Genomic DNA, 18473 nt, shown 5'->3' with positions numbered 1-18473 from the left:
AAAGTGAAGGAAGACCAAATCGCACAAAACACTATCACAGAAATGGGCACCTTGATTAATTGACATCTAAAAAGAGAAGGATATAAGGAAGATTAGCAGTAAATAATTATTTCAAAGAATAAGTCATTTTAACAGTATAAGAATCATCAAATCTCCGTCGCTCTGGATATGTACATATTTTCACTTCTGTAGGAATCAATAAACTTCTGCAATAATGCTGTATCCTCATATGTGGTAGTTTTATTATTATACGTCACCTTGAACAAACACGGGTGAAAGAGACCATATCGAGCATTAAGGCTAGACGCATGTTCAAAATTTCTTCAGTTTGTCCGTTGTTGGTTTGGCATAATCCTGTGCAAAGAAGAGATTAGAGCCTGACCACGAAATCCGAACTTTAGCCTTGGCAGCTTTGAGGACCTTTAGCAAATCCAATATTCTTTGACGTCAAAGCCTTATGAGAAGGATGACGCAGCCTATGCGCTCTTTGTATATTCAAAGCAGGAGAAAGAGACAGATCTAGAATTGAAAAAAAATGCTGGATCTGAACCCTCAAGTTCTTCAACCAAACCATAAATACGGAGATTATTTCTTCTATTCGATTTTCCATGTCCTCTGCATGCTTTTTCAGCAAAGTAACCTCAGATTGTAAAGACTTAATGGACGCAACCGAATCCTCCAACACCTCTAAGTTTTGTTCTATATGAGAGAGACTGCTCTCCACATGTGACCATTTATCATCCAATAATTGCAATTGTTTATTAGCCTCTTCCATGTAGGGTTTAAGACCTCTAATCTCCTCAAGTAGTAATTCCATAGATATAGTGTTAACAGCTTTAATAGGTGATGGAGGATCTTTCTTGGCTCTTTTATTGGTTGACTCAGATGACGTTACAGGCAGCTTGGACGACGATTTATTAATCTTCGATGATGAAGATGCAGATATTGAAGTAGTAGATAAAACAAATTCTTGCATACTATCTCCTGTATTTTCCATATTTGATAATAGGGAGACTGAGTTAGAGCAATTTTGTCAGTTTTTGTTCAATTGTAATTTACTGTTAGTCAATTGAAGGTTTCTAGAGCTGGCCCTATGCAAAAAATAGAAAAATAGTTAAACAGTAGAAGGAAATTCCTTACATAAGGCCTCACTTTCTGAAAAAAGTAGGATAAATAGGAAAAGCAAATTGAGTAATTATAAGCTGAAAACTCTACTCCACTTAATGTACAGCCAGTAGCAGAAAAACTTTGAGGAGAAAAAACAAAATGGTGGCCGCAAATGTTTCCTCATGCTTTAAGTAAAGAAACGTCCCAAATACTGTGCTCATGAAAATGCCTCTGCCTCACTGCATACATATTCCCCTAAATGTACCAGTTCTCTGTGATGAAAAACAATTTCTGGAACTGCCGAGCGGCTTCCCTGCCTCCCGCTGCCGTCACGGAGCCCACTGCAAGATGGCCATCCTCACTGGGCATTAAGCCACGCCCGATACTCAGTCTTTACTTGGTCTACTTTGAACTAAAATGTGGTAATCTAGCTTAATGTTTGTGTAGTGTTGATATGCCTAAAAAAGGATGTCAATGTATGCCATCATATGTGCCAGCATAACAACAAACTCGCATTACTGTTGGTAAATCCACCCAACATGACCTCCAGAAACATGACAACAGAAATATATGGCCAGGCAAGCCCCGTGACCTAGGCCTTAAGCTACTGATTGACAGATCAAAGGTGGGGTGACACATAGCCTGTAGACAAATGCTCAAACAGGAAAAACACAGATCGATCCCCCAGATAGGCAGCAACACCACAATAGTCGTAGGAGATTGGCCCCCAATAAAACACATTTGGTTGGAGAGGCGCGTGTTTCCAAAAAAACATAAATGTTAGCTGCCACATGAAGTTATGAACACTCAGCCAATCAGCACACAACACTCAGTGATCACACGCTTCTCATGCCGGACATCAGGGACATGTTATCTAGTGGCCTGCATTTGGTCGATGCAAGGTTGAGATCCACCTGAGCACTTTATCAGATGGTCAGATTTATGACTTCACTACTGTTCCCGGATTCCTTTCCGCAAAGCATGTATAGAATTGTTTTATAGCCTTCAAGAGTTGTATAAAAGCCTGCTCAGTATTCTGTAACTGAGAGACAGTCATAAGACCCCAACTCTGCACTGTGCTCTCCTGGCTGCTGCACTTAATTAAATCAACTGTTCCTGATTTGACAAACACCCCTTATCTTTAATTTGTTTAAGATAAATCCGCATTCGAGCAACGGTAGTGAGACTATTTCTTTGAAGTGACCTGAGCGTTGCACCAAAGAGTATTACTTCAGTCTTATTTCCATTTAATTACAGCTACTTGTTGTGCATAGGAGTCCCAGTATCCGCATACAGGTCCAAATAGCAAGACATGGTTGTAACTTAGAATAGTGCTAACATAACTTCCTCATTGCCATATGTAGGTTTTTAAACTTTATTTATTATTTTCATCAATAGTCAGGAACATGAGATGCATAATGAAGGTTCATGGAACAAATGGTATTATGTCAGTACATTACATCGGAGTATGCAAAATATAAAGATATATCCAAACACACTGCTTCATAAACCACAAGAAGGCAGGATTAATAGCAAGCAGTACAGCAGAGGGAAAGGCAAGCTAATGCATCAGTGTCCTGACTGGCAGAACATGAGGAAGCACCTGGGTGGCAAGGGAAGTCTTGGTCCTGGGAGTTGGATTCCAAAGAGAGCAGATAGGCCCAGAGGGGTTGCCAAATGTCTTTCGCTCTGGCTCTGGGGGGTTGTAACGTGGCCTATACTTCACTTGTCATGTCACAAAATGTCATGCTATGGAAGCAAGCTTTATCAGTAGGGCGAAACACGCTGCCCCAGTGGAGCACTAATTCTCTATTCGCCAGTAACAGAACGATAGTCACATTGCCCAAAAGCGCCACCAGCCACATTCCCAAAAGCACCATCATTGGGGATGGTTCTAGAGTTGTCAATCATGTGGGGAGGGAGTGTGGAAATTTGCATTTGAGACATAAGGAGGACCTGGAAGGGTTAAGTCTGGCAATACCAGCAGGGGTGGTGAAGGATCTGTGTAAAAACCAAAAGTGGATTAACTTGTGCCGATGGTTGGGGGAGACCAGTTTAGTTTGTGCACCGCAGTAGGCCTAGATCTTTCTCCCACTGCAGTCGAACCTTGCTGTCTTGGCAGCGCCATCAAGCGCGATGGAGTTTAGCGACCATGTGGGTCCCCACTGTGTCCGTTATTAACACCGTGAGGGAGGTGAAGTTGACAGTGGCAAAGTTTATGAGGGGATGCAGGAGCAGAGCATCTTACGCTGCTGCCAAAATATAAATTTGTCCATATAGGGTGCAACAGCGAATCTAGTGTCTTCTGAGTGGGAAAGCATATGGCCATCTGGAAATAAGTTTCCCAACGTGTGAAGTTTGTATCGTGTCAGTGTTTGTTGGCCAAGACTTTCCTGTGTCAAAGGCAGCCATTGATTTTGTGCATGAGGAAGCCAAGAATTCACTGCCCAGGATCAGACTAGGCTTTCGCCCGGCTTAACACGTGGTAGACAATGTCTGGACATCCAAGTGGTCTAGTCTAAGGCCCTGTAGTAACGGAGATGCCGGGAGGTCTTGGTGAGGGGGGGTGTGGGGTGTGGGGTGGGGGCAGGGGGGCTTGGGGGTTTGGTTCCGGCCAGATCAAGCTCAGGTTTGGCATAAGGCAGGCGAGCATTTGGGTGGTACCAATGGATGGCATACAAACTGGGACTGACCTACCAGGAAGTATGTTTGGAAGTCAGGGACCGCAAACCCGCCCTAGTCATTGGGAAGAATAAGGGTGTTCCAGGTGATTCGGGGCCATTGACCTGCCCAGATCTATTTTAAAAGGACACTGCAGAGTGTGAGAAAGGAGGAGTTTAGCAAAGGAATGGGTAGAGTTAGAAACAAATATAAAAAGCGTGAAAGAATAACACTTTCAATAATGGCTATCTGGCTGCCAGTAATAGAGAGAGCCAAATCCAATGCTCAGTTTGGACCGTTAGGCTGTTGAAAGCAGGACTGTAGTTGAGGCAAATCACTTGCTCTTTATTCCTATGTAGAATAATGCCCAAATATTTAGTCGACTCTTCGCACCATTTAAGAGGTTATTCACAGGGTGTAGGCACAGTAACATCTGTGAGGAGGAAAAGCCCTTATTTCGAACAATTAACATGTAGACCAGAAAGGTCACCAAAGTGAATAATTTCCTGAACTAAGGGGGCCAAATTGTCCAAAGGGTGCAGAAGAAATAGCAGAATGTCATCTGTATACGTGGAAGTGAGTAAGGAGTAAATTGAAGACCACGGTGCATGTGGGTTTCTTAAAGATGGTGGACCAGAGGGTCCATGGCTAGGATGAATAGTGGGGATGGAAGGGGGCATCGCTGCCTAGTGCCTTTAGGATGGTAAAGGGTTCAGAAAGAGACGTACACCTGAATGCGGGCCAAAGGGTCAAAATATAGAAGGGAGGTAAGGGCAAGGAATCCATTAGGGAATCCCAGGGTCCACATTGTGGCATGGGGAAAGGCCACTCCAAAGAATCAAAAGCCATCCCTGCGTCAAGAAGAGCAATGGCTGCTGGCACGTCAGGAGAGACCCTGTTCAGAACATAGAAAAACACACTCCAGTTGGGAGAGGTATTTGAGGGACAAAACCAGTTTGAATGGGTGAAATGATTTGTTCACGCAGCAAGGACAACCTGTTGGCCACTGCTTTGGCAAGGATCTTATTTTCAAAACTGAGTAAGGAGAGTGGCCTGGAAGAGGCACAGTGGTGTGAGTCTTTGAGAGGTTTAAGCAATTAAGGAGATCACTGCTTCCTGAAGGGTGGGCAGGAGGACCTAAGCTTTGAGAGCCTCAGTGTGCATGTCTAACTGGTGAGGGACGAGTATACCCGTATGGGCCTTATAAAAGGCACCTGTCAGACCATCAAGGGCAGGGGTCTTGGAGCCATCAACGGAGTCAGTGGCTTGAGAGATCTCCTCGCTGGTAAAGGGCTCACTTGGGAACTGGCATTGCTCAGTGCAAGCCAGACCATAGCTCTTTCCTCTAAATAGGCCAAAAGTGATGCCTCGTCAGAATCCAACTGTGAAGTGTAAAGACTCATATAGTATGATACTAATTCATGGAGAATATTTTTGTTGGAAGTAAGCCGGACATCACCTTCTGTAATGATATGTGAGTTTTGACCACTGACTCCACATTGCACTTAGCCTAGCACTACACCGTCACATTAGTGACCACCAGCTTCATTTTTCCTATTGACTTTATTTTAGCATTAGCCACTGCCACGTTAAAAGCTGCAAGTAGTTTTCCACATTGTACAATGTGCACATGTTTGATTTTTCGTGTTCTTTTCCTACCAAGGGCTTAGGCTAATAAGAATGTACTCAGACGACAGGGAACAGACTTGTTTTGAATTGGCACCTTGGGATTGTGGCCAAGTTCCGACGTGTTATTTTCAAAACAGGCCTAAAGCAATCAGCATTTTTTTAATAAATAAACTTCTTTAGGGAGAGGGAGGTTCTAGCTTTTCCTCTCATTTGTTCAAAGTATAAAAGGCCTAGATCAGATGGACCGGGGACAGAAAGTGTTTGCAGATCTCTGGCACATCCAGGATGCTGGAGTGTGCAATCCTTCCCGATAGGATAATTGATCTTTCTCTCCTCGATCGATTCTGGCAATCTGATGCTTAATAGGAGGGAGATGAAGCAGTGATGCCCTTTTCCCATGGTGATGCATATTTTTTAATTCATTATTTGCTTTGCCTTATAATATAGATACATATATTTGCTGTATATGTTGCAGTGGATAATCATTTGTACATTCTTTCATTTCATTGCTGTGACCATTTTTGAACGTGTGCTTTCAGCATGCTAATTTCCTTTTAGGAACCTTGCATAGTGAAATAATAAATGTCTTCCTTGGTATAAGAAGCGCATTACAGAGGTTTTTGTCAATGCAAGAGTGTTTCAGCTCGGTTATTAGTGATGCAAAACACCTTCCAGGTCTAGTCCAGTGATACACTCTGGGCCTCGACTGGGGCGTAGGAGACCGCTAGAGTGCAGATAAAGCATTCCGCCTCGCTGTATCTACGAGCCCTGGTAGTATTTACGTAGATACGCAGTTTTCCTCTCAGCATATTCCTGAAACTGCAATGAGGACAGAGCATCTGTGGCGGAAAGAAGGATTAGCATGTCAGGAGTCCGCCATATCTGTATCGATGAACTTGGCATCAGTTTGCACCAGATTGTTGTGGATGTTATGGAGTACCCTGACATGTTTCAAAATGCAGATCATTGCTGTATGTAGTTTGTTGTTTTGTCACAGATTTGGAATTACAGTTTAAGTTCTTCTAGTACAGGAGACAAAGAGGACCACAAGGTACTCCACTTCTAGCTTAGGGAACCTTGAGACGTAAAGGCTAACATTTACTATTGTTGACCAGTTGGTTAGAAGTTAGTTGAAGCAAAATAGGGCCAAGGTTTCAATTCCTGTAATTGTTTGGAGATTTTCGATGAGGGCAGTAATTACGTTCTAAAGGCCAGTCCTGCTACATAATCATTTGCTAGAGTTCTACTGATATTGTCACTGATTTTTACCAGGTCCTGTTTGGCTCAATTTAATGTTTGAAAAGGAAACCATGTATTATTGAGGGTCTTGTGCGAGTCTAAACATGACTGTGATTGTTTAAATAGTACTTTTTGGAAAAGTGTTTCTTAGAGGAGAAAGCCCTGTTTTTTTCTGTTTTAGTGTATGTTTTTTCAGGAAAGTGAAAGGGGGAGATTTTTATTTTAAGTGATGCAATACGTCTTGAAACACTCCTCTATGTTAATTTGCTAGTAAAAAATAATTGGAAAATAGTTAACACTAAACAGACACTTAGAGAAATCTAACTGTCTAGTCCTCATTTCTAGTATGAAATCAAGAATAATGGCAATACCTGTAGGTCTGGCTCTTTTTTAATATCTTTGTTGATTGGTGAGCGTGTATGGTTGTATGAGTAGGTGAGTTGGTGGAAATTCGAATACGTTAGGCTGGAATAGTGAACGCATTGATGGATGAATGGGTGAGTGGCTGCATGGGTGGCTGGAGAAATGGATGAATGCATGGATGGACTAAAAGGCAAGGGTTCTCTGGGGAAGGACAGTGTGAAGAAGGGCAAAAGCAGTGTTGAGATCCGGGCCATGTGTGGTGGCAGTGTGTCGGAAATGGCCCGTGTTTGGGTAAACGGTGTATAAAGGATGGCACTCTTTTCAAATTATATAGTCTTCAACATATATTTAAAAATATAAAATACATTAAAAAGTGATGCATAACTTATTCTCTGATTGCCCACTGACCTGCTTGTGGGACAAAATCCTTATATCTTAGACCTCACTTTAAAGCAGTGGCAGTGATTCAGATGTGCTGTTGGCTACACATTTAAACCAGGTACTGTGTACTCAAAGACACAATTGGGAAAAGACTACTTTTTGGAATTTGTGTTTGCAAAATGACAACATCACAGTATTTGCACTCAACTCTTGCTGTGAAATAAATAAACTTGACTACATTATGTGAGAAGTACTTTTTCTCCAGTAAGTGCTTCTCACCTGTGACTTCCCGAACACTCGCCTCGCAGCATGATGTTCGGGAAGCCTACCTTTCAAGGTAGATATGGCTACAGTTGACAACCAGCATGAGGGAAAAGTTGACATCAGGAGAGAGGATTGGATTTGCATGCAGAAGACAGTATGAATTAGCACTGGTCCTGGATAAGGGAATGTTTGAATGCCGTAGGCATCAGCCCATGGAGCTTCAAATATTTCACAGCAGGTGTCAAGAAGATATTATCATCATCTAACTTGGTGAAGGTGAGCAAACTGAGAACCTCGACATTCTGCTCAAAGATGAGATTGTCACAATGCACTTAAGCCAGCTGTAGCCAGGGTTATCCACGAGGAGCCACCACTGGAGATTGACTTTCAAAGGAATTGCATTGTCTTTATGCGTCTTGTCACCTCCAGTCCAATACACATTTGTGTTCAATCTCCAAGCACAGATTTGTGCCTGCGGATGAAGTAGCAGCAATGCTACAAAGCTTCCCAGTAACTGCATAGGAATGAGCCTTAGCCATGACAACGCTTGTAAATCATAATGCACCAGAAGGCCTGGTAATTGTAGTAGGTGTAGTTGTTGTCCCTGGCCTGCAGGCATAGACCGATGAGCCAGGCCCTGTGTAGGTTTGGAGCACAGTGACACGGCCACTTATTTTAGGGAGTTGTTTTAATATGTGTTATACCACTTCCAAAACTGTGCAACAAGATATGCAAACAGAGCAGATCTACGTCCAAGTTCACTACTTCACATTCTGTGATTTCAGGTGGAGTTCGGCAGTATGCGTTTCTGCTCTAGAGCCTGACAGTTTGACTGTTTTACTTGTTTCAATATTGTTGCTATTTGTCGGTTTTTATAATCCTTCTTACCTTACTTTTGTGCACTTGAGGCTCTTGAATGGTCCCTGGTCTCCCAGGGCGTTAGGGGATAAAAGGCGCGCCAATGCACAGACATACTGCTGGTGCGCCGAAGGCATGCCAAAGGGGAGCCCGTCTGCACCCATCTGCGCCTGGACCGGCACCAGGGGCCAGGAATGGTGCAGATTTTAGCTCAGAGGGAAAGCCTTATCAGTACTCGTGCACGAGCTCATGGGATGGTGATCTAAAGCTGGGAGGGTAGAGTGCGATATTTCTAACTCTGCGGACACATCAATAGGTCACTGTTCGTACTGTGTCTGGCAATTGTGCATGCTGGCACCCAACACATAATAATAAAGAAGATTGCACAACTATAGAGTTTTCCCGGCCAAGAGATAATTTCATGAGCCTTGATTAATCCGCAGTCCATGGTCAAGCACTGTACTGAATTTAATGAAATATTTCTCTCCTAGGGCTTAGACTGTCTGTTTATTGCAGAGACCTGGGCGAGTGAAGTCCCTGGACCTGATTTAGTAGCAGACATGCCTCCTGAGTACTCTATTTCTAGCTTAGACAGACCCCCTCTGCAGAGGAAGATTGGCCTTGTTTTTTAAAAATTCTCTGAACTGCATGTTAGAACCTATATGCTCTGGTCCACCCGATATATGAGATGGTCCATTTTAGAATAAAAGCTAATCATAAGTCCGCATTTTCAGGGTTTTTGGTCTATTACCCTTTGGGTCCCTGAACTAAGTTTATTGAGGATTGGAGCCTCGCATTTAAACCTTACATTACTTGTCCCAATTTTACTATCCTGAGGACTTCAACTTCCATCTGAAGGACATCGAATGTAATGATTCCTCAAGGTTGTTGGAAATGATGAAGGACTTTGATTTGACTCAAGTAGTGAATATACCAAATTGCATGGCAGGACTCACTTCAGATAGTATTTTTTCATTAATTGTGAGGCTCGGGAGATGGGAGATCATCTCCTGCTGTGCTAGACAGACCACTTTGTGGTACCTTTTAAATTTGCTTTATGGAAAGCTAGAGGTCAGCACAAAGCAATACCACCACTTTCAGAAGGTGGAATAAAATGTCCTCTAGCAGACCACTGCAGAAGATTTCAACATGTGGGTAGCCAATGCCATTGTTCAGATTCCCCTCCCTAGCCTCTAAGTCCACGACTAGAATCACATTTGCCCCGTGCTTCACAGAGGACTTATTAATTTTTAGATGTCAGTACGGAAGGCAAGAGCAAAGATGGAGGCTTCTGTCTACTAAAGGAAACGATTAGCATAAGGAATTGATGCACAGGTATAAGTGTGCCATTGTGACAGCTAAGTCTTTATTTTTCTATGGAAATAAGATCGGCTATTAACACTCCAAAGGAACTTTTCTAAGTGATCAACAGTCTCTCCACTCCGCAGGCCTAGCAAGCCATGGAAAGTTTGCAAGGTCTTTGTAACAGTGTGACAGCTCACTTCAGGGATAATATTCTGAAGATTGTGTCAGGCTTCAGTTCTAATGAGGATAGCTTCGTCCGCCCCACCCAACCCCGATAAAACTGAGGAGGCGATTAACCCCACCTCATCTGCCACTCTATCTACCTCCCCCCCCCCTTTACACTTTTGAAAAGTAACTTTTTTCGCACCTAAAATCCGGCTCTCAAGAAGATCTGTGCCCTCCCAGAATTTTACAGTTGGTACAGGATCAGATTGCCTCCTTTCTTTAATTTTTTTAATCAAATTCTTATAACTGATCTTGTTTCTCCATCATGGAAGTAGGCAATAGTTATCGCCCTTAAAGAGAAACCTAATGGAGACCCTGAGGACCTAAGCAATTTGTGTGCTCTCTTTTACCTGTGCCTTCAAAGATCTTTGAAAAATATATTATTTAGGAACTGACGGTGTTCTTGGCCACCCAAGGTCTTCTGGATCCTTCGCAGAATGGATTTCGGTGAGACCAGAGCACAATTTGCCCTACTGGTGGCTACCGATGAAATCCACTGCCAAGGTGATCAGGGAAGGTCTGTCATATTGGTTCTACTGGAAATCTCATCAGCATTTGATATGTTGTCCCCTTCCTGTCTGGTTCATAGACTGCGCTGGGTGGGTTTTGAGGGACTCCCCTTTGGCCATCCTGAAGTCCTTTCTCACTAGCAGGACCCATTGTGAGCTGTGGGCATTTCAGGGCAGAATCCTTCCAGCTGCTTTATGGGGTTCTGCAGGACTCCCTTCCTAAGCCCTACTTTGTTTAACTTCTACGTTGCCCCTCCTAGCGAAACTGATAAAGTCTTTTGCTTTCCAAGCACTGGCATATGCGAATGATACCCAAATTATTGTGTCTATTAAAGGTGGCATACATGAGGTAGTGGGTGGGTTCAAATGCTGCTGACTGAAATAATACCAGGATGAAAGGGAATTGGCTAAAAATGAATGCCGACAAGACGGTGATCCTGATTTTTGGAGAGCAAATGTTGGTATGGTATGGTCTGAACTGTGGTTGCAAGAGACCTGCGGACCCTTACCCCGTCCAGTTACTGAAGCTAACAATGTAGGTGTCATTTTTTATGACACCCTTTCTTTTGATACTGAGGCCAAGAGAACCGTGAGCGCCTGTTTTCTTATCATTAGAATCTTAAAAAAGATTCACCCTTTCATCCCTGCTGAGCTTAGAGTTGCAGAGGTCATCACGCTTATTACTTCTCGTATGGATTTTAGCAATTTTCAGTATTTAAATATTAATCCCTTCGCTGCCAGGCCTTTTCCCCCCTCCTGTGCTGAGCCTTTTTTTGGCTATTTGGGGCAGTTCGCGCTTAGCCCTCATAACATTTTGTTCACATAAGCTACCCACGCCAAGTTTGCGTCCTTTTTTTCCAACATCCTAGGGATTCTAGAGGTACCCAGACTTTGTGGGTTCCCCTGAAGAAGAAGACCAAGAAATTAGCCAAAATACAGTGAAAATGTTTTTTTTTTTTCAAACAAATGGGGAAAAAAGGGCTGCAGAAGGCAGCTCGTGGTTTTTTCCCTGAAAATGGCATCAGCAAAGGGTTTGCGGTGGCAAGATCACCATCTTCCCAGCTTGTAGGAACAGGCAGACTTGAATTGGAAAACCCAATTTTTCAAAACAATTTTGACATTTTACTGGGACATACCCCATTCTTACTATTTTTTGTGTGCTTTCAGCCTTCTTCCAGTTAGTGACCAAATGGGTGAGAAACCAATGCTGGATCCCAGAAAGCTAAACATTTCTGAAAAGTAGACAACATTCTGAATTCAGCAAGTGGTCATTTGTGTAGATCCTACAAGTGTTTCCTACAGAAATTAACAGCTGAAATAAAAACATATTGAAATTAAGGTGAAAAAAAACAGCCATTTTTCTCCACGTTTTACTCTGTAACTTTTTCCTGCGATGACAGATTTTTGAAAGCAATATACCTTTACGTCAGCTGGACTCTTCTGGTTGCTGGGAATATAGGGCTTGTAGGTTCATCAAGAACTCTAGGTACCCAGAGCCAATAAAAGAGCTGCACCTTGCAATGAGTTTTTATTCTATACCGGGCATACAGCAATTCATATGCTGAAAATAGGTATCAAGAAAACCTTTGTATTTCCAAAATGGCCACAAGATAAGGTGTTGAGGCAGTGGTTATTTGTACATCTCTGAATTCTGGGGTGCCCATACTAGCATGTGAATTACAGGGCATTTCTCAAATAGACATCTTTTTTACACACAGCTTTACATTTGGAAGGAAAAAATTTAGAGAAAGACAAGGGGCAATAACACTTGTTTTGCTATTTTGGGTCCCCCCCCCCCCCCCCCAAAGTCTCCTGATAAAAATGGTACCTCACTTGTGTGGGTAGGCCTAGCGCCCACGAAAGGAAATGGCCCAAAACACAACGTGGACACGTCACATTTTTTCACAGAAAATAGAGGTTATTTTTTTTACAAAGTGCCTACCTGTGGATTTTGGCCTCTAGCTCAGCCGGCACCTGGGGAAACCTAGCAAAGCAGCGCATTTTTTAAAACTAGACACCTAGGGGAATCCATGATGGTGTGACTTGTGGGGCTCTGACCAGGTTCTGCTACCCAGAATCCTTTGCAAACCTCAAAACACTTTTTCCTCTCATTTCGGTGACAGAAAGTTCTGGAATCTGAGAGGAGCCACAAATTTCCTTCCACGCAGTGTTCACCCAAGTCTCCCGATAAAAATGGTACTTCACTTGTGTGGGTAGGCCTAGCGCCCACAAAAGGAAATGCCCCAAAACACTATCTGGACACATCAAATAAAAAAACTACCTGTTTTTGCAGGGGGCACCTGTGTTTTTGGTCCTGGGCTCAGCAGCCTCCTAGGGAAACCTACCAAACCCAGACATTTCTGAAAACTGGACACCCGAGGGAGTCCAGTGAGGTGTGACTTGCGTGGATTCCCCCAATGTTTTCTTACCCAGAATCCTCAGCAAACCTCAAATTTAGCTAAAAAATCACATTTATTCCCACATTTCTGTATGGGATCACCGCACTGGGACACATTTCATACCACCCAATGTTCCCATCAGTCTCCCGGTAAAAAGTATACCTTATTTGTGTAGGTGGGCCAAGTGCTTGTGAAAGGGAAGAGCCAAAAAACATGTCGATATTGAGGGGGAAGAAAAGGGGTCCAAAAGGGCAGTTTGCAAAAAACAAATTTTTAGGCTGACAAGTGCAGCTGAATTTGTATTGGTATAGATGAGACAATGCTGGGTGGTAGGAATTTTGTGGATTCCTGCAGATTCCGAAAGGTTCCATCACAAAAACGTGGGAAAAATGTGTGATTTCCAGCAAAGTTGGAGGTTTGCAGGGGATTGTGGGTCCAAAAATGGTGCGGGGTGCATGTGAAACTCACCACCCTGGAATCCCCCGGATTCTTAGTTTTCAGATGTGTCTAGGTCTTGTGGATTTTTCTACATAGCAGTGTCCCAAAGTCCATAAAGTGCAGCCCTCACCATTCCAAGTGGGACGATTTTGAGAGTAAGCCAAGTTCTCATGGCTCAAATGTAAAACTAAAACCCAAAATAATCAAATGTCTTCTTGCTTGCTGTGGGATACGATGTTTTAGAGTGCAGGGGAGAGCTGAAAGACTGTTACCCCCTTCAGTTGAGGTGGGAGCGTAACCAGGCCCATACTGGTTGGTAGCCACCACCCCAATATATATATATATTTTTTTAAATTCCCTGGCATCTAGTAGAATTTCTGTGACCCCTCCCCCCCCCCGGAACAACTTTGAACAACAACAAAGAACAACTTTGGCCCCATTTATTTGGGGTGGGGGGTATAGCCATACCCCCAACCTCCTATTTTTGAAAAAAAACTTCTCTGGCCTCTGGTGGGCTTTCTGCCCCCCCCCCTTGGGGGCAGATGGGCCTTCCAAAAATAGGCCCATCTGCCCCCAATGGGGGGCAGATAGGGCCAACAGTAATATGCCCCCATGGGGCTGCCCCCCTAAAGAAAACACACGTATACACACACACACCAATCCCTGGCGCCTAAGTGGTTTCTGCCCCCATGGGGGCAGATTGGCCTAACAAAAATCAGCGATCTGCCCCCAAGGGGGGCAGAAATGGTCTAAATACAATTTGCCCCATGGGGAGCGACCCTTACCCAAGGGGCTGCCCCCCTAAAGTAAACACATGCATACACACACACCAATCCCTGGTGCCTAAGTGGTTTCTGCCCCCATGGGGGCAGATTGGCCTAACAAAAATCGGCTGATCTGCCCCCAAGGGGGGCAGAAAGGGTCTAAATACAATTTGCCCCATAGGGGAGCGACCCTTGCCTAATGGGCCGCTCACCATCTCTAAAAAAATAAAAAACCACAAAAAAAACCACAAAAAAAAAAGATGTGCCCTGGCACCTAGAGGTTTCTGCCCACCCCCCGGGGGCAGATCGGCCTAATAACAATAGGCCGATCTGCCCCCAGGGTGGACAGAAATGGCCTAAAATAAATTTGCGACCCCCTGGGGAGCGACCCTTGCCTACGGGGTCGCTCCCCTTTTGTGACATTGGCGCAAAAAAAAGATCCCCGGTGTCTAGTGGGCGTTTTAGCAGCCGGATTGCTTGCAATCCGGCTGCTAAAACGCTCATCGAGTTCAAAGGGAAGGAAATTCCTTTCCTTCCCTTCCCTTTGAAGCCTCTCCGGCCTCCTCCACGTGATCGGAAGAAAAATGCAAAGCATTTCTCTTCCGATCGCACTGGAAGCTGAGCTTCTAGCACAATGGGAGGAGGCCGCTGTGATAGCGCGCAATTGCGCGCTGACATCACGGGGGTGGGGGGTCAGGGGTGGAAGGGGAAGGGCTTCCCCTTCGTAATGGTTACGTCCTGGGCACACGAACACTGTGCCTCAGGACGTAACCATTACGTCCTAGGCACAGAAGGGGTTAATAAATCTACTCCATAGACTTCAGATTTTTCAAATTGCGGCGGCCCATCTAGTCCTGGATGTCCCTAAACACATATCGGTTAGGGATGGCATTCGGTCTCACCATCGGCTGCCTGTCAGGGGGCATGTGACCTTCAATGCCCTTTGTTTGGTTCATACTGCCTTTCATCTGCAGGGACCGCTGACCCTGATAACTGCCTTTCACTGGTATACTCCCAACAGACAGCTGAAGTCGTCCTCGCTTAGGAAGGTGAACACATTTCGGAAAGCCAGATGGGACGGGTGGACCTGTTTGGTCGCTTCAGCTGTGGAATATGTTACCCTCCTGCTTTGCTAGTATCACCTCTCATATTGCTTTTTGCAAGACATTGAAAACCTGACTTTGCTCCCTTATATGATGGTTGGGATGGTCTTTTCTCAAGCCATACCTTTTTCCTTTATTGCTAGTGCTTTGACACCCTTGGGTATAATACGCTTTACAAATTACAAATACATTTTTTCCTCTTTGCAAGTAGCTAGTATGCTATATCCAACTACGTAATGTGCTTCTTGGCATCTGCAGTACACCATTTCTAGTTGTATATATGCCCTCTTTGGCCCACTAGTGCAGTGGTTCTTAACCTTTTGACTTCTGTTTGCCCCAGTACTGGAATCCAAGGACCCCGATTGAATCATTATTGGAAGCCGTTGACTCCACTGAGTTATTACTGGAAGCTGGCTTAAGCAATTTGATGATTTGAACCTCAGAACAATACACACCAATACAGAATTATGCATTCATCGAATAAATGATTAAATATTTTATTTACAAACCAATGCAAAAAAAATAAAGATTTACATTTTAATGGGAAGGTTGGAGCTTTTTTTTCAGCTCGAGCAACCCATCGTCCATACTGTAGTCTGCTTCATGCAGTTGCACTGCTCTCGCAGTTCATTCAGAGGATAGCAACTTTAAATTAAAAGGAATTTCCATTGAAGGTAAAAAATAAATACTTAACCTTTTAAAATGTTCAGTATTACATGTTGCTTCTTTATCTACATATACTTTATTAATCTGTTAATATAATTTAATTTTCTAAGCAGTCGCGGACTCCTGATTAAACGTTGCGGACCACAAGGGGTCCCTGTACCACAGGTGAAGAACCAATGCACTAGTGTCTATGTGAACCTTATCCTTTCTGCATTGGATCTTGAGCACTGTACTTTATCTGGTTTCTCTGCAGTGGACCATGGGCATTGCTCTCTTGCACTCTACTTCACATCTACTAATGCCCATGCCCTAAAACCTCAGAGTAACCTGATATGAAATATGCCCTGCAGTATAGATCCTTTTTCATTGCCCCTTTACTTTGCAGCACTTCCTTTTCTTCTCCCAGGTTTGATCTGCAGGATGAAACGCAGAGCATGTTCAGTTTCTTGCCCCTGGAGTGTCCCGTGCACTGCTCCTGGCTGGGTCTGACCTGATCTGCATTTGGTCCTGGGTCTGACCTTTGGTGCATGCTCAGAAGTGTCGCATTATAGTGCGTCGTGTTCAGACTTCAGCCACTCCAGAGTAACTGCTTCTAGCACCAGACCCGCTATTCCAGTATGTCACAGACTGCCATTGCAGAATCAGGCTGTCTGGTCCTGTTTGTTCGACTGAAGGAGACTGCGCCACACGCCGTAGTGCATTGCTTCATTAATTTTTATTTAAACTAAACAAATGGGTAAAATACCTCTAAATTGGCCAATGTATACTGTATAACGTGGTCTATCCCGCGTAGACAATGGGATACTTAAATACCTGATAAATACAGCACATAGCATGTCAATATTCGATTGAAAAGTATCCCAGACAAAGGAAATAAGTAAGCATCAAACACATTTCGTCTTTCAGGAATAATTTCAAGAGAAGAGTATTGAAGACTGTAGGAGTTGCCTGATGGAATTCTTATAAGGAGGTCTATAATGTATTGCTTTTAAACAGTGTTTTTGCCTCTCATCATTATAAATTAGTTACCTAGGGAGTATACTGAAAAATGTAAGTCCTTTTAAAGTAAGGGTTTACTGCTAACTGTCTAATTGATAATAGGTATGCAGACATATTTTACTAGGGTGCACAGTTTTAAGTTACTGATCATAAAATGTGTATTTTAGATTTAAAAAAATGTTAAGTAAGACATTGGCTGTGCAGAAATTAAAAATCAAACCAGCTGGTTGATCATTTATTTTCTGTCTTTGTTTTATGTTCCCATCGCGATGCTAAAAATTAGAAGGATGCGTAATATAAAAATAAACATTTACTGGCATGATTTATGCTGTGCTAGTTTGTTTGCCAATTCTGGAACTTTATCAAATTTGGCAAAATATTTGGCCAGCCAGGTGTAACTCAGCCATATGTTAAAACGTTATTCGCAGCACACCAGTTTTAAGCAAATGTGTTAATAAATTGGCATTTAATGCATGTTTGTAGTCTTCCTAAATGTTCTTGTTTCTTGCCAGTTACCTGATGTTTGTTATTCGTGGTGGGTGTTAGCATCTCTGAAAATAATAAAACGGCTCCATTGGATTGATCGAGATAAACTGCGGAACTTTATCTTGGCTTGTCAGGATGAAGAAACAGGTGGATTTGCCGATCGGCCAGGCGATATGGTAAGGTTTTAAATTTGCACATGCTGTTCTGTAGTGACGTTTGTCTGCTAAGGCTCTTTTTTGTAATTTCAAATTGCGGAAGAATAATGTGATTGGAATCTCAGATGACTACCTATGCCACTACTTGTTCGACACAATAACCTGAGATATAGTTGAGTGTAACAATTAAATGGGCTTTATACGAACAGCTTGCATACATTTGAATGAACAGTGACCTTTGACATCTCTCAGACATTAGCTGCTAATTACATCCATGACTGCATATTCTATTTCCACCTCTTGTCTTTGCACTACTTCTCCAGACTCTACTGGAAACGAATACATATGTGGAATTAATAACATAGATCTGAATTGGGTAATTTGCTACACAAGCTGTTTTGTGGAGCCCACTAGAGACCATTGGGGTCTATAGAGCTGTCCCTTAAATCAGTAGTGTGTGTCATCACCAAATAAAGGACCTTTTCACATTTGATTATGGTGTGCATGTGCACAACTTGGTGATCTATTTTTGTAAAACAAAACAAGTAGCCAAATAACAAGGTCAGTGCAAGCCTAGACTGGTTATCACATTATATTGTCATAAACTGGAGCATGCGTGCATTTCAGTAGGTAAGGAAGACTCTGTCCATACACCTTCAGCAGTCATTTGATTCCACGTGTGTCTCCAAAGCTCCCAAATATGTCTTTCTAGTGCACCATCCATCCAGGTCCTCTCCCAGTTTAGGGTAGGTGTGTACCATCAACATTCTGAGTTTCTCTGCTAGTACCACTTCCCTGCACCACAGATCAAACTGAGAACACCCCGTATCTTCATTCAATGAATAGCAGTACTCGTGAATGCTGACTGAAAGCCCAAGGCAGTCCTTCAGTAATAATGTATTTTTTCCTTGTGGGTGGGTGT

General features: G+C 43.2%; 1 protein-coding gene across 2 annotated transcripts in view; it reads left to right on the top strand.

Annotated features, from left to right (window-relative positions):
• The window catches only part of RABGGTB (Rab geranylgeranyltransferase subunit beta), a 194491-nt gene that overhangs the window by 129871 nt on the left and 46147 nt on the right, over positions 1-18473 (top strand). For both annotated transcript variants that reach the window (XM_069232419.1, XM_069232420.1), the window contains exon 8: positions 17423-17572. In XM_069232419.1, coding sequence (XP_069088520.1) covers positions 17423-17572 — 150 coding nt within the window. The remainder of the gene's footprint in view (positions 1-17422; positions 17573-18473) is intronic.

The sequence above is a fragment of the Pleurodeles waltl genome, chromosome 4_2 (assembly GCF_031143425.1).
Source record: "Pleurodeles waltl isolate 20211129_DDA chromosome 4_2, aPleWal1.hap1.20221129, whole genome shotgun sequence".
Classification (NCBI taxonomy): domain Eukaryota; kingdom Metazoa; phylum Chordata; class Amphibia; order Caudata; family Salamandridae; genus Pleurodeles; species Pleurodeles waltl.
Note: the sequence above shows the minus strand (reverse complement) of the source record. Positions and strands in the feature narration are given on the sequence as shown.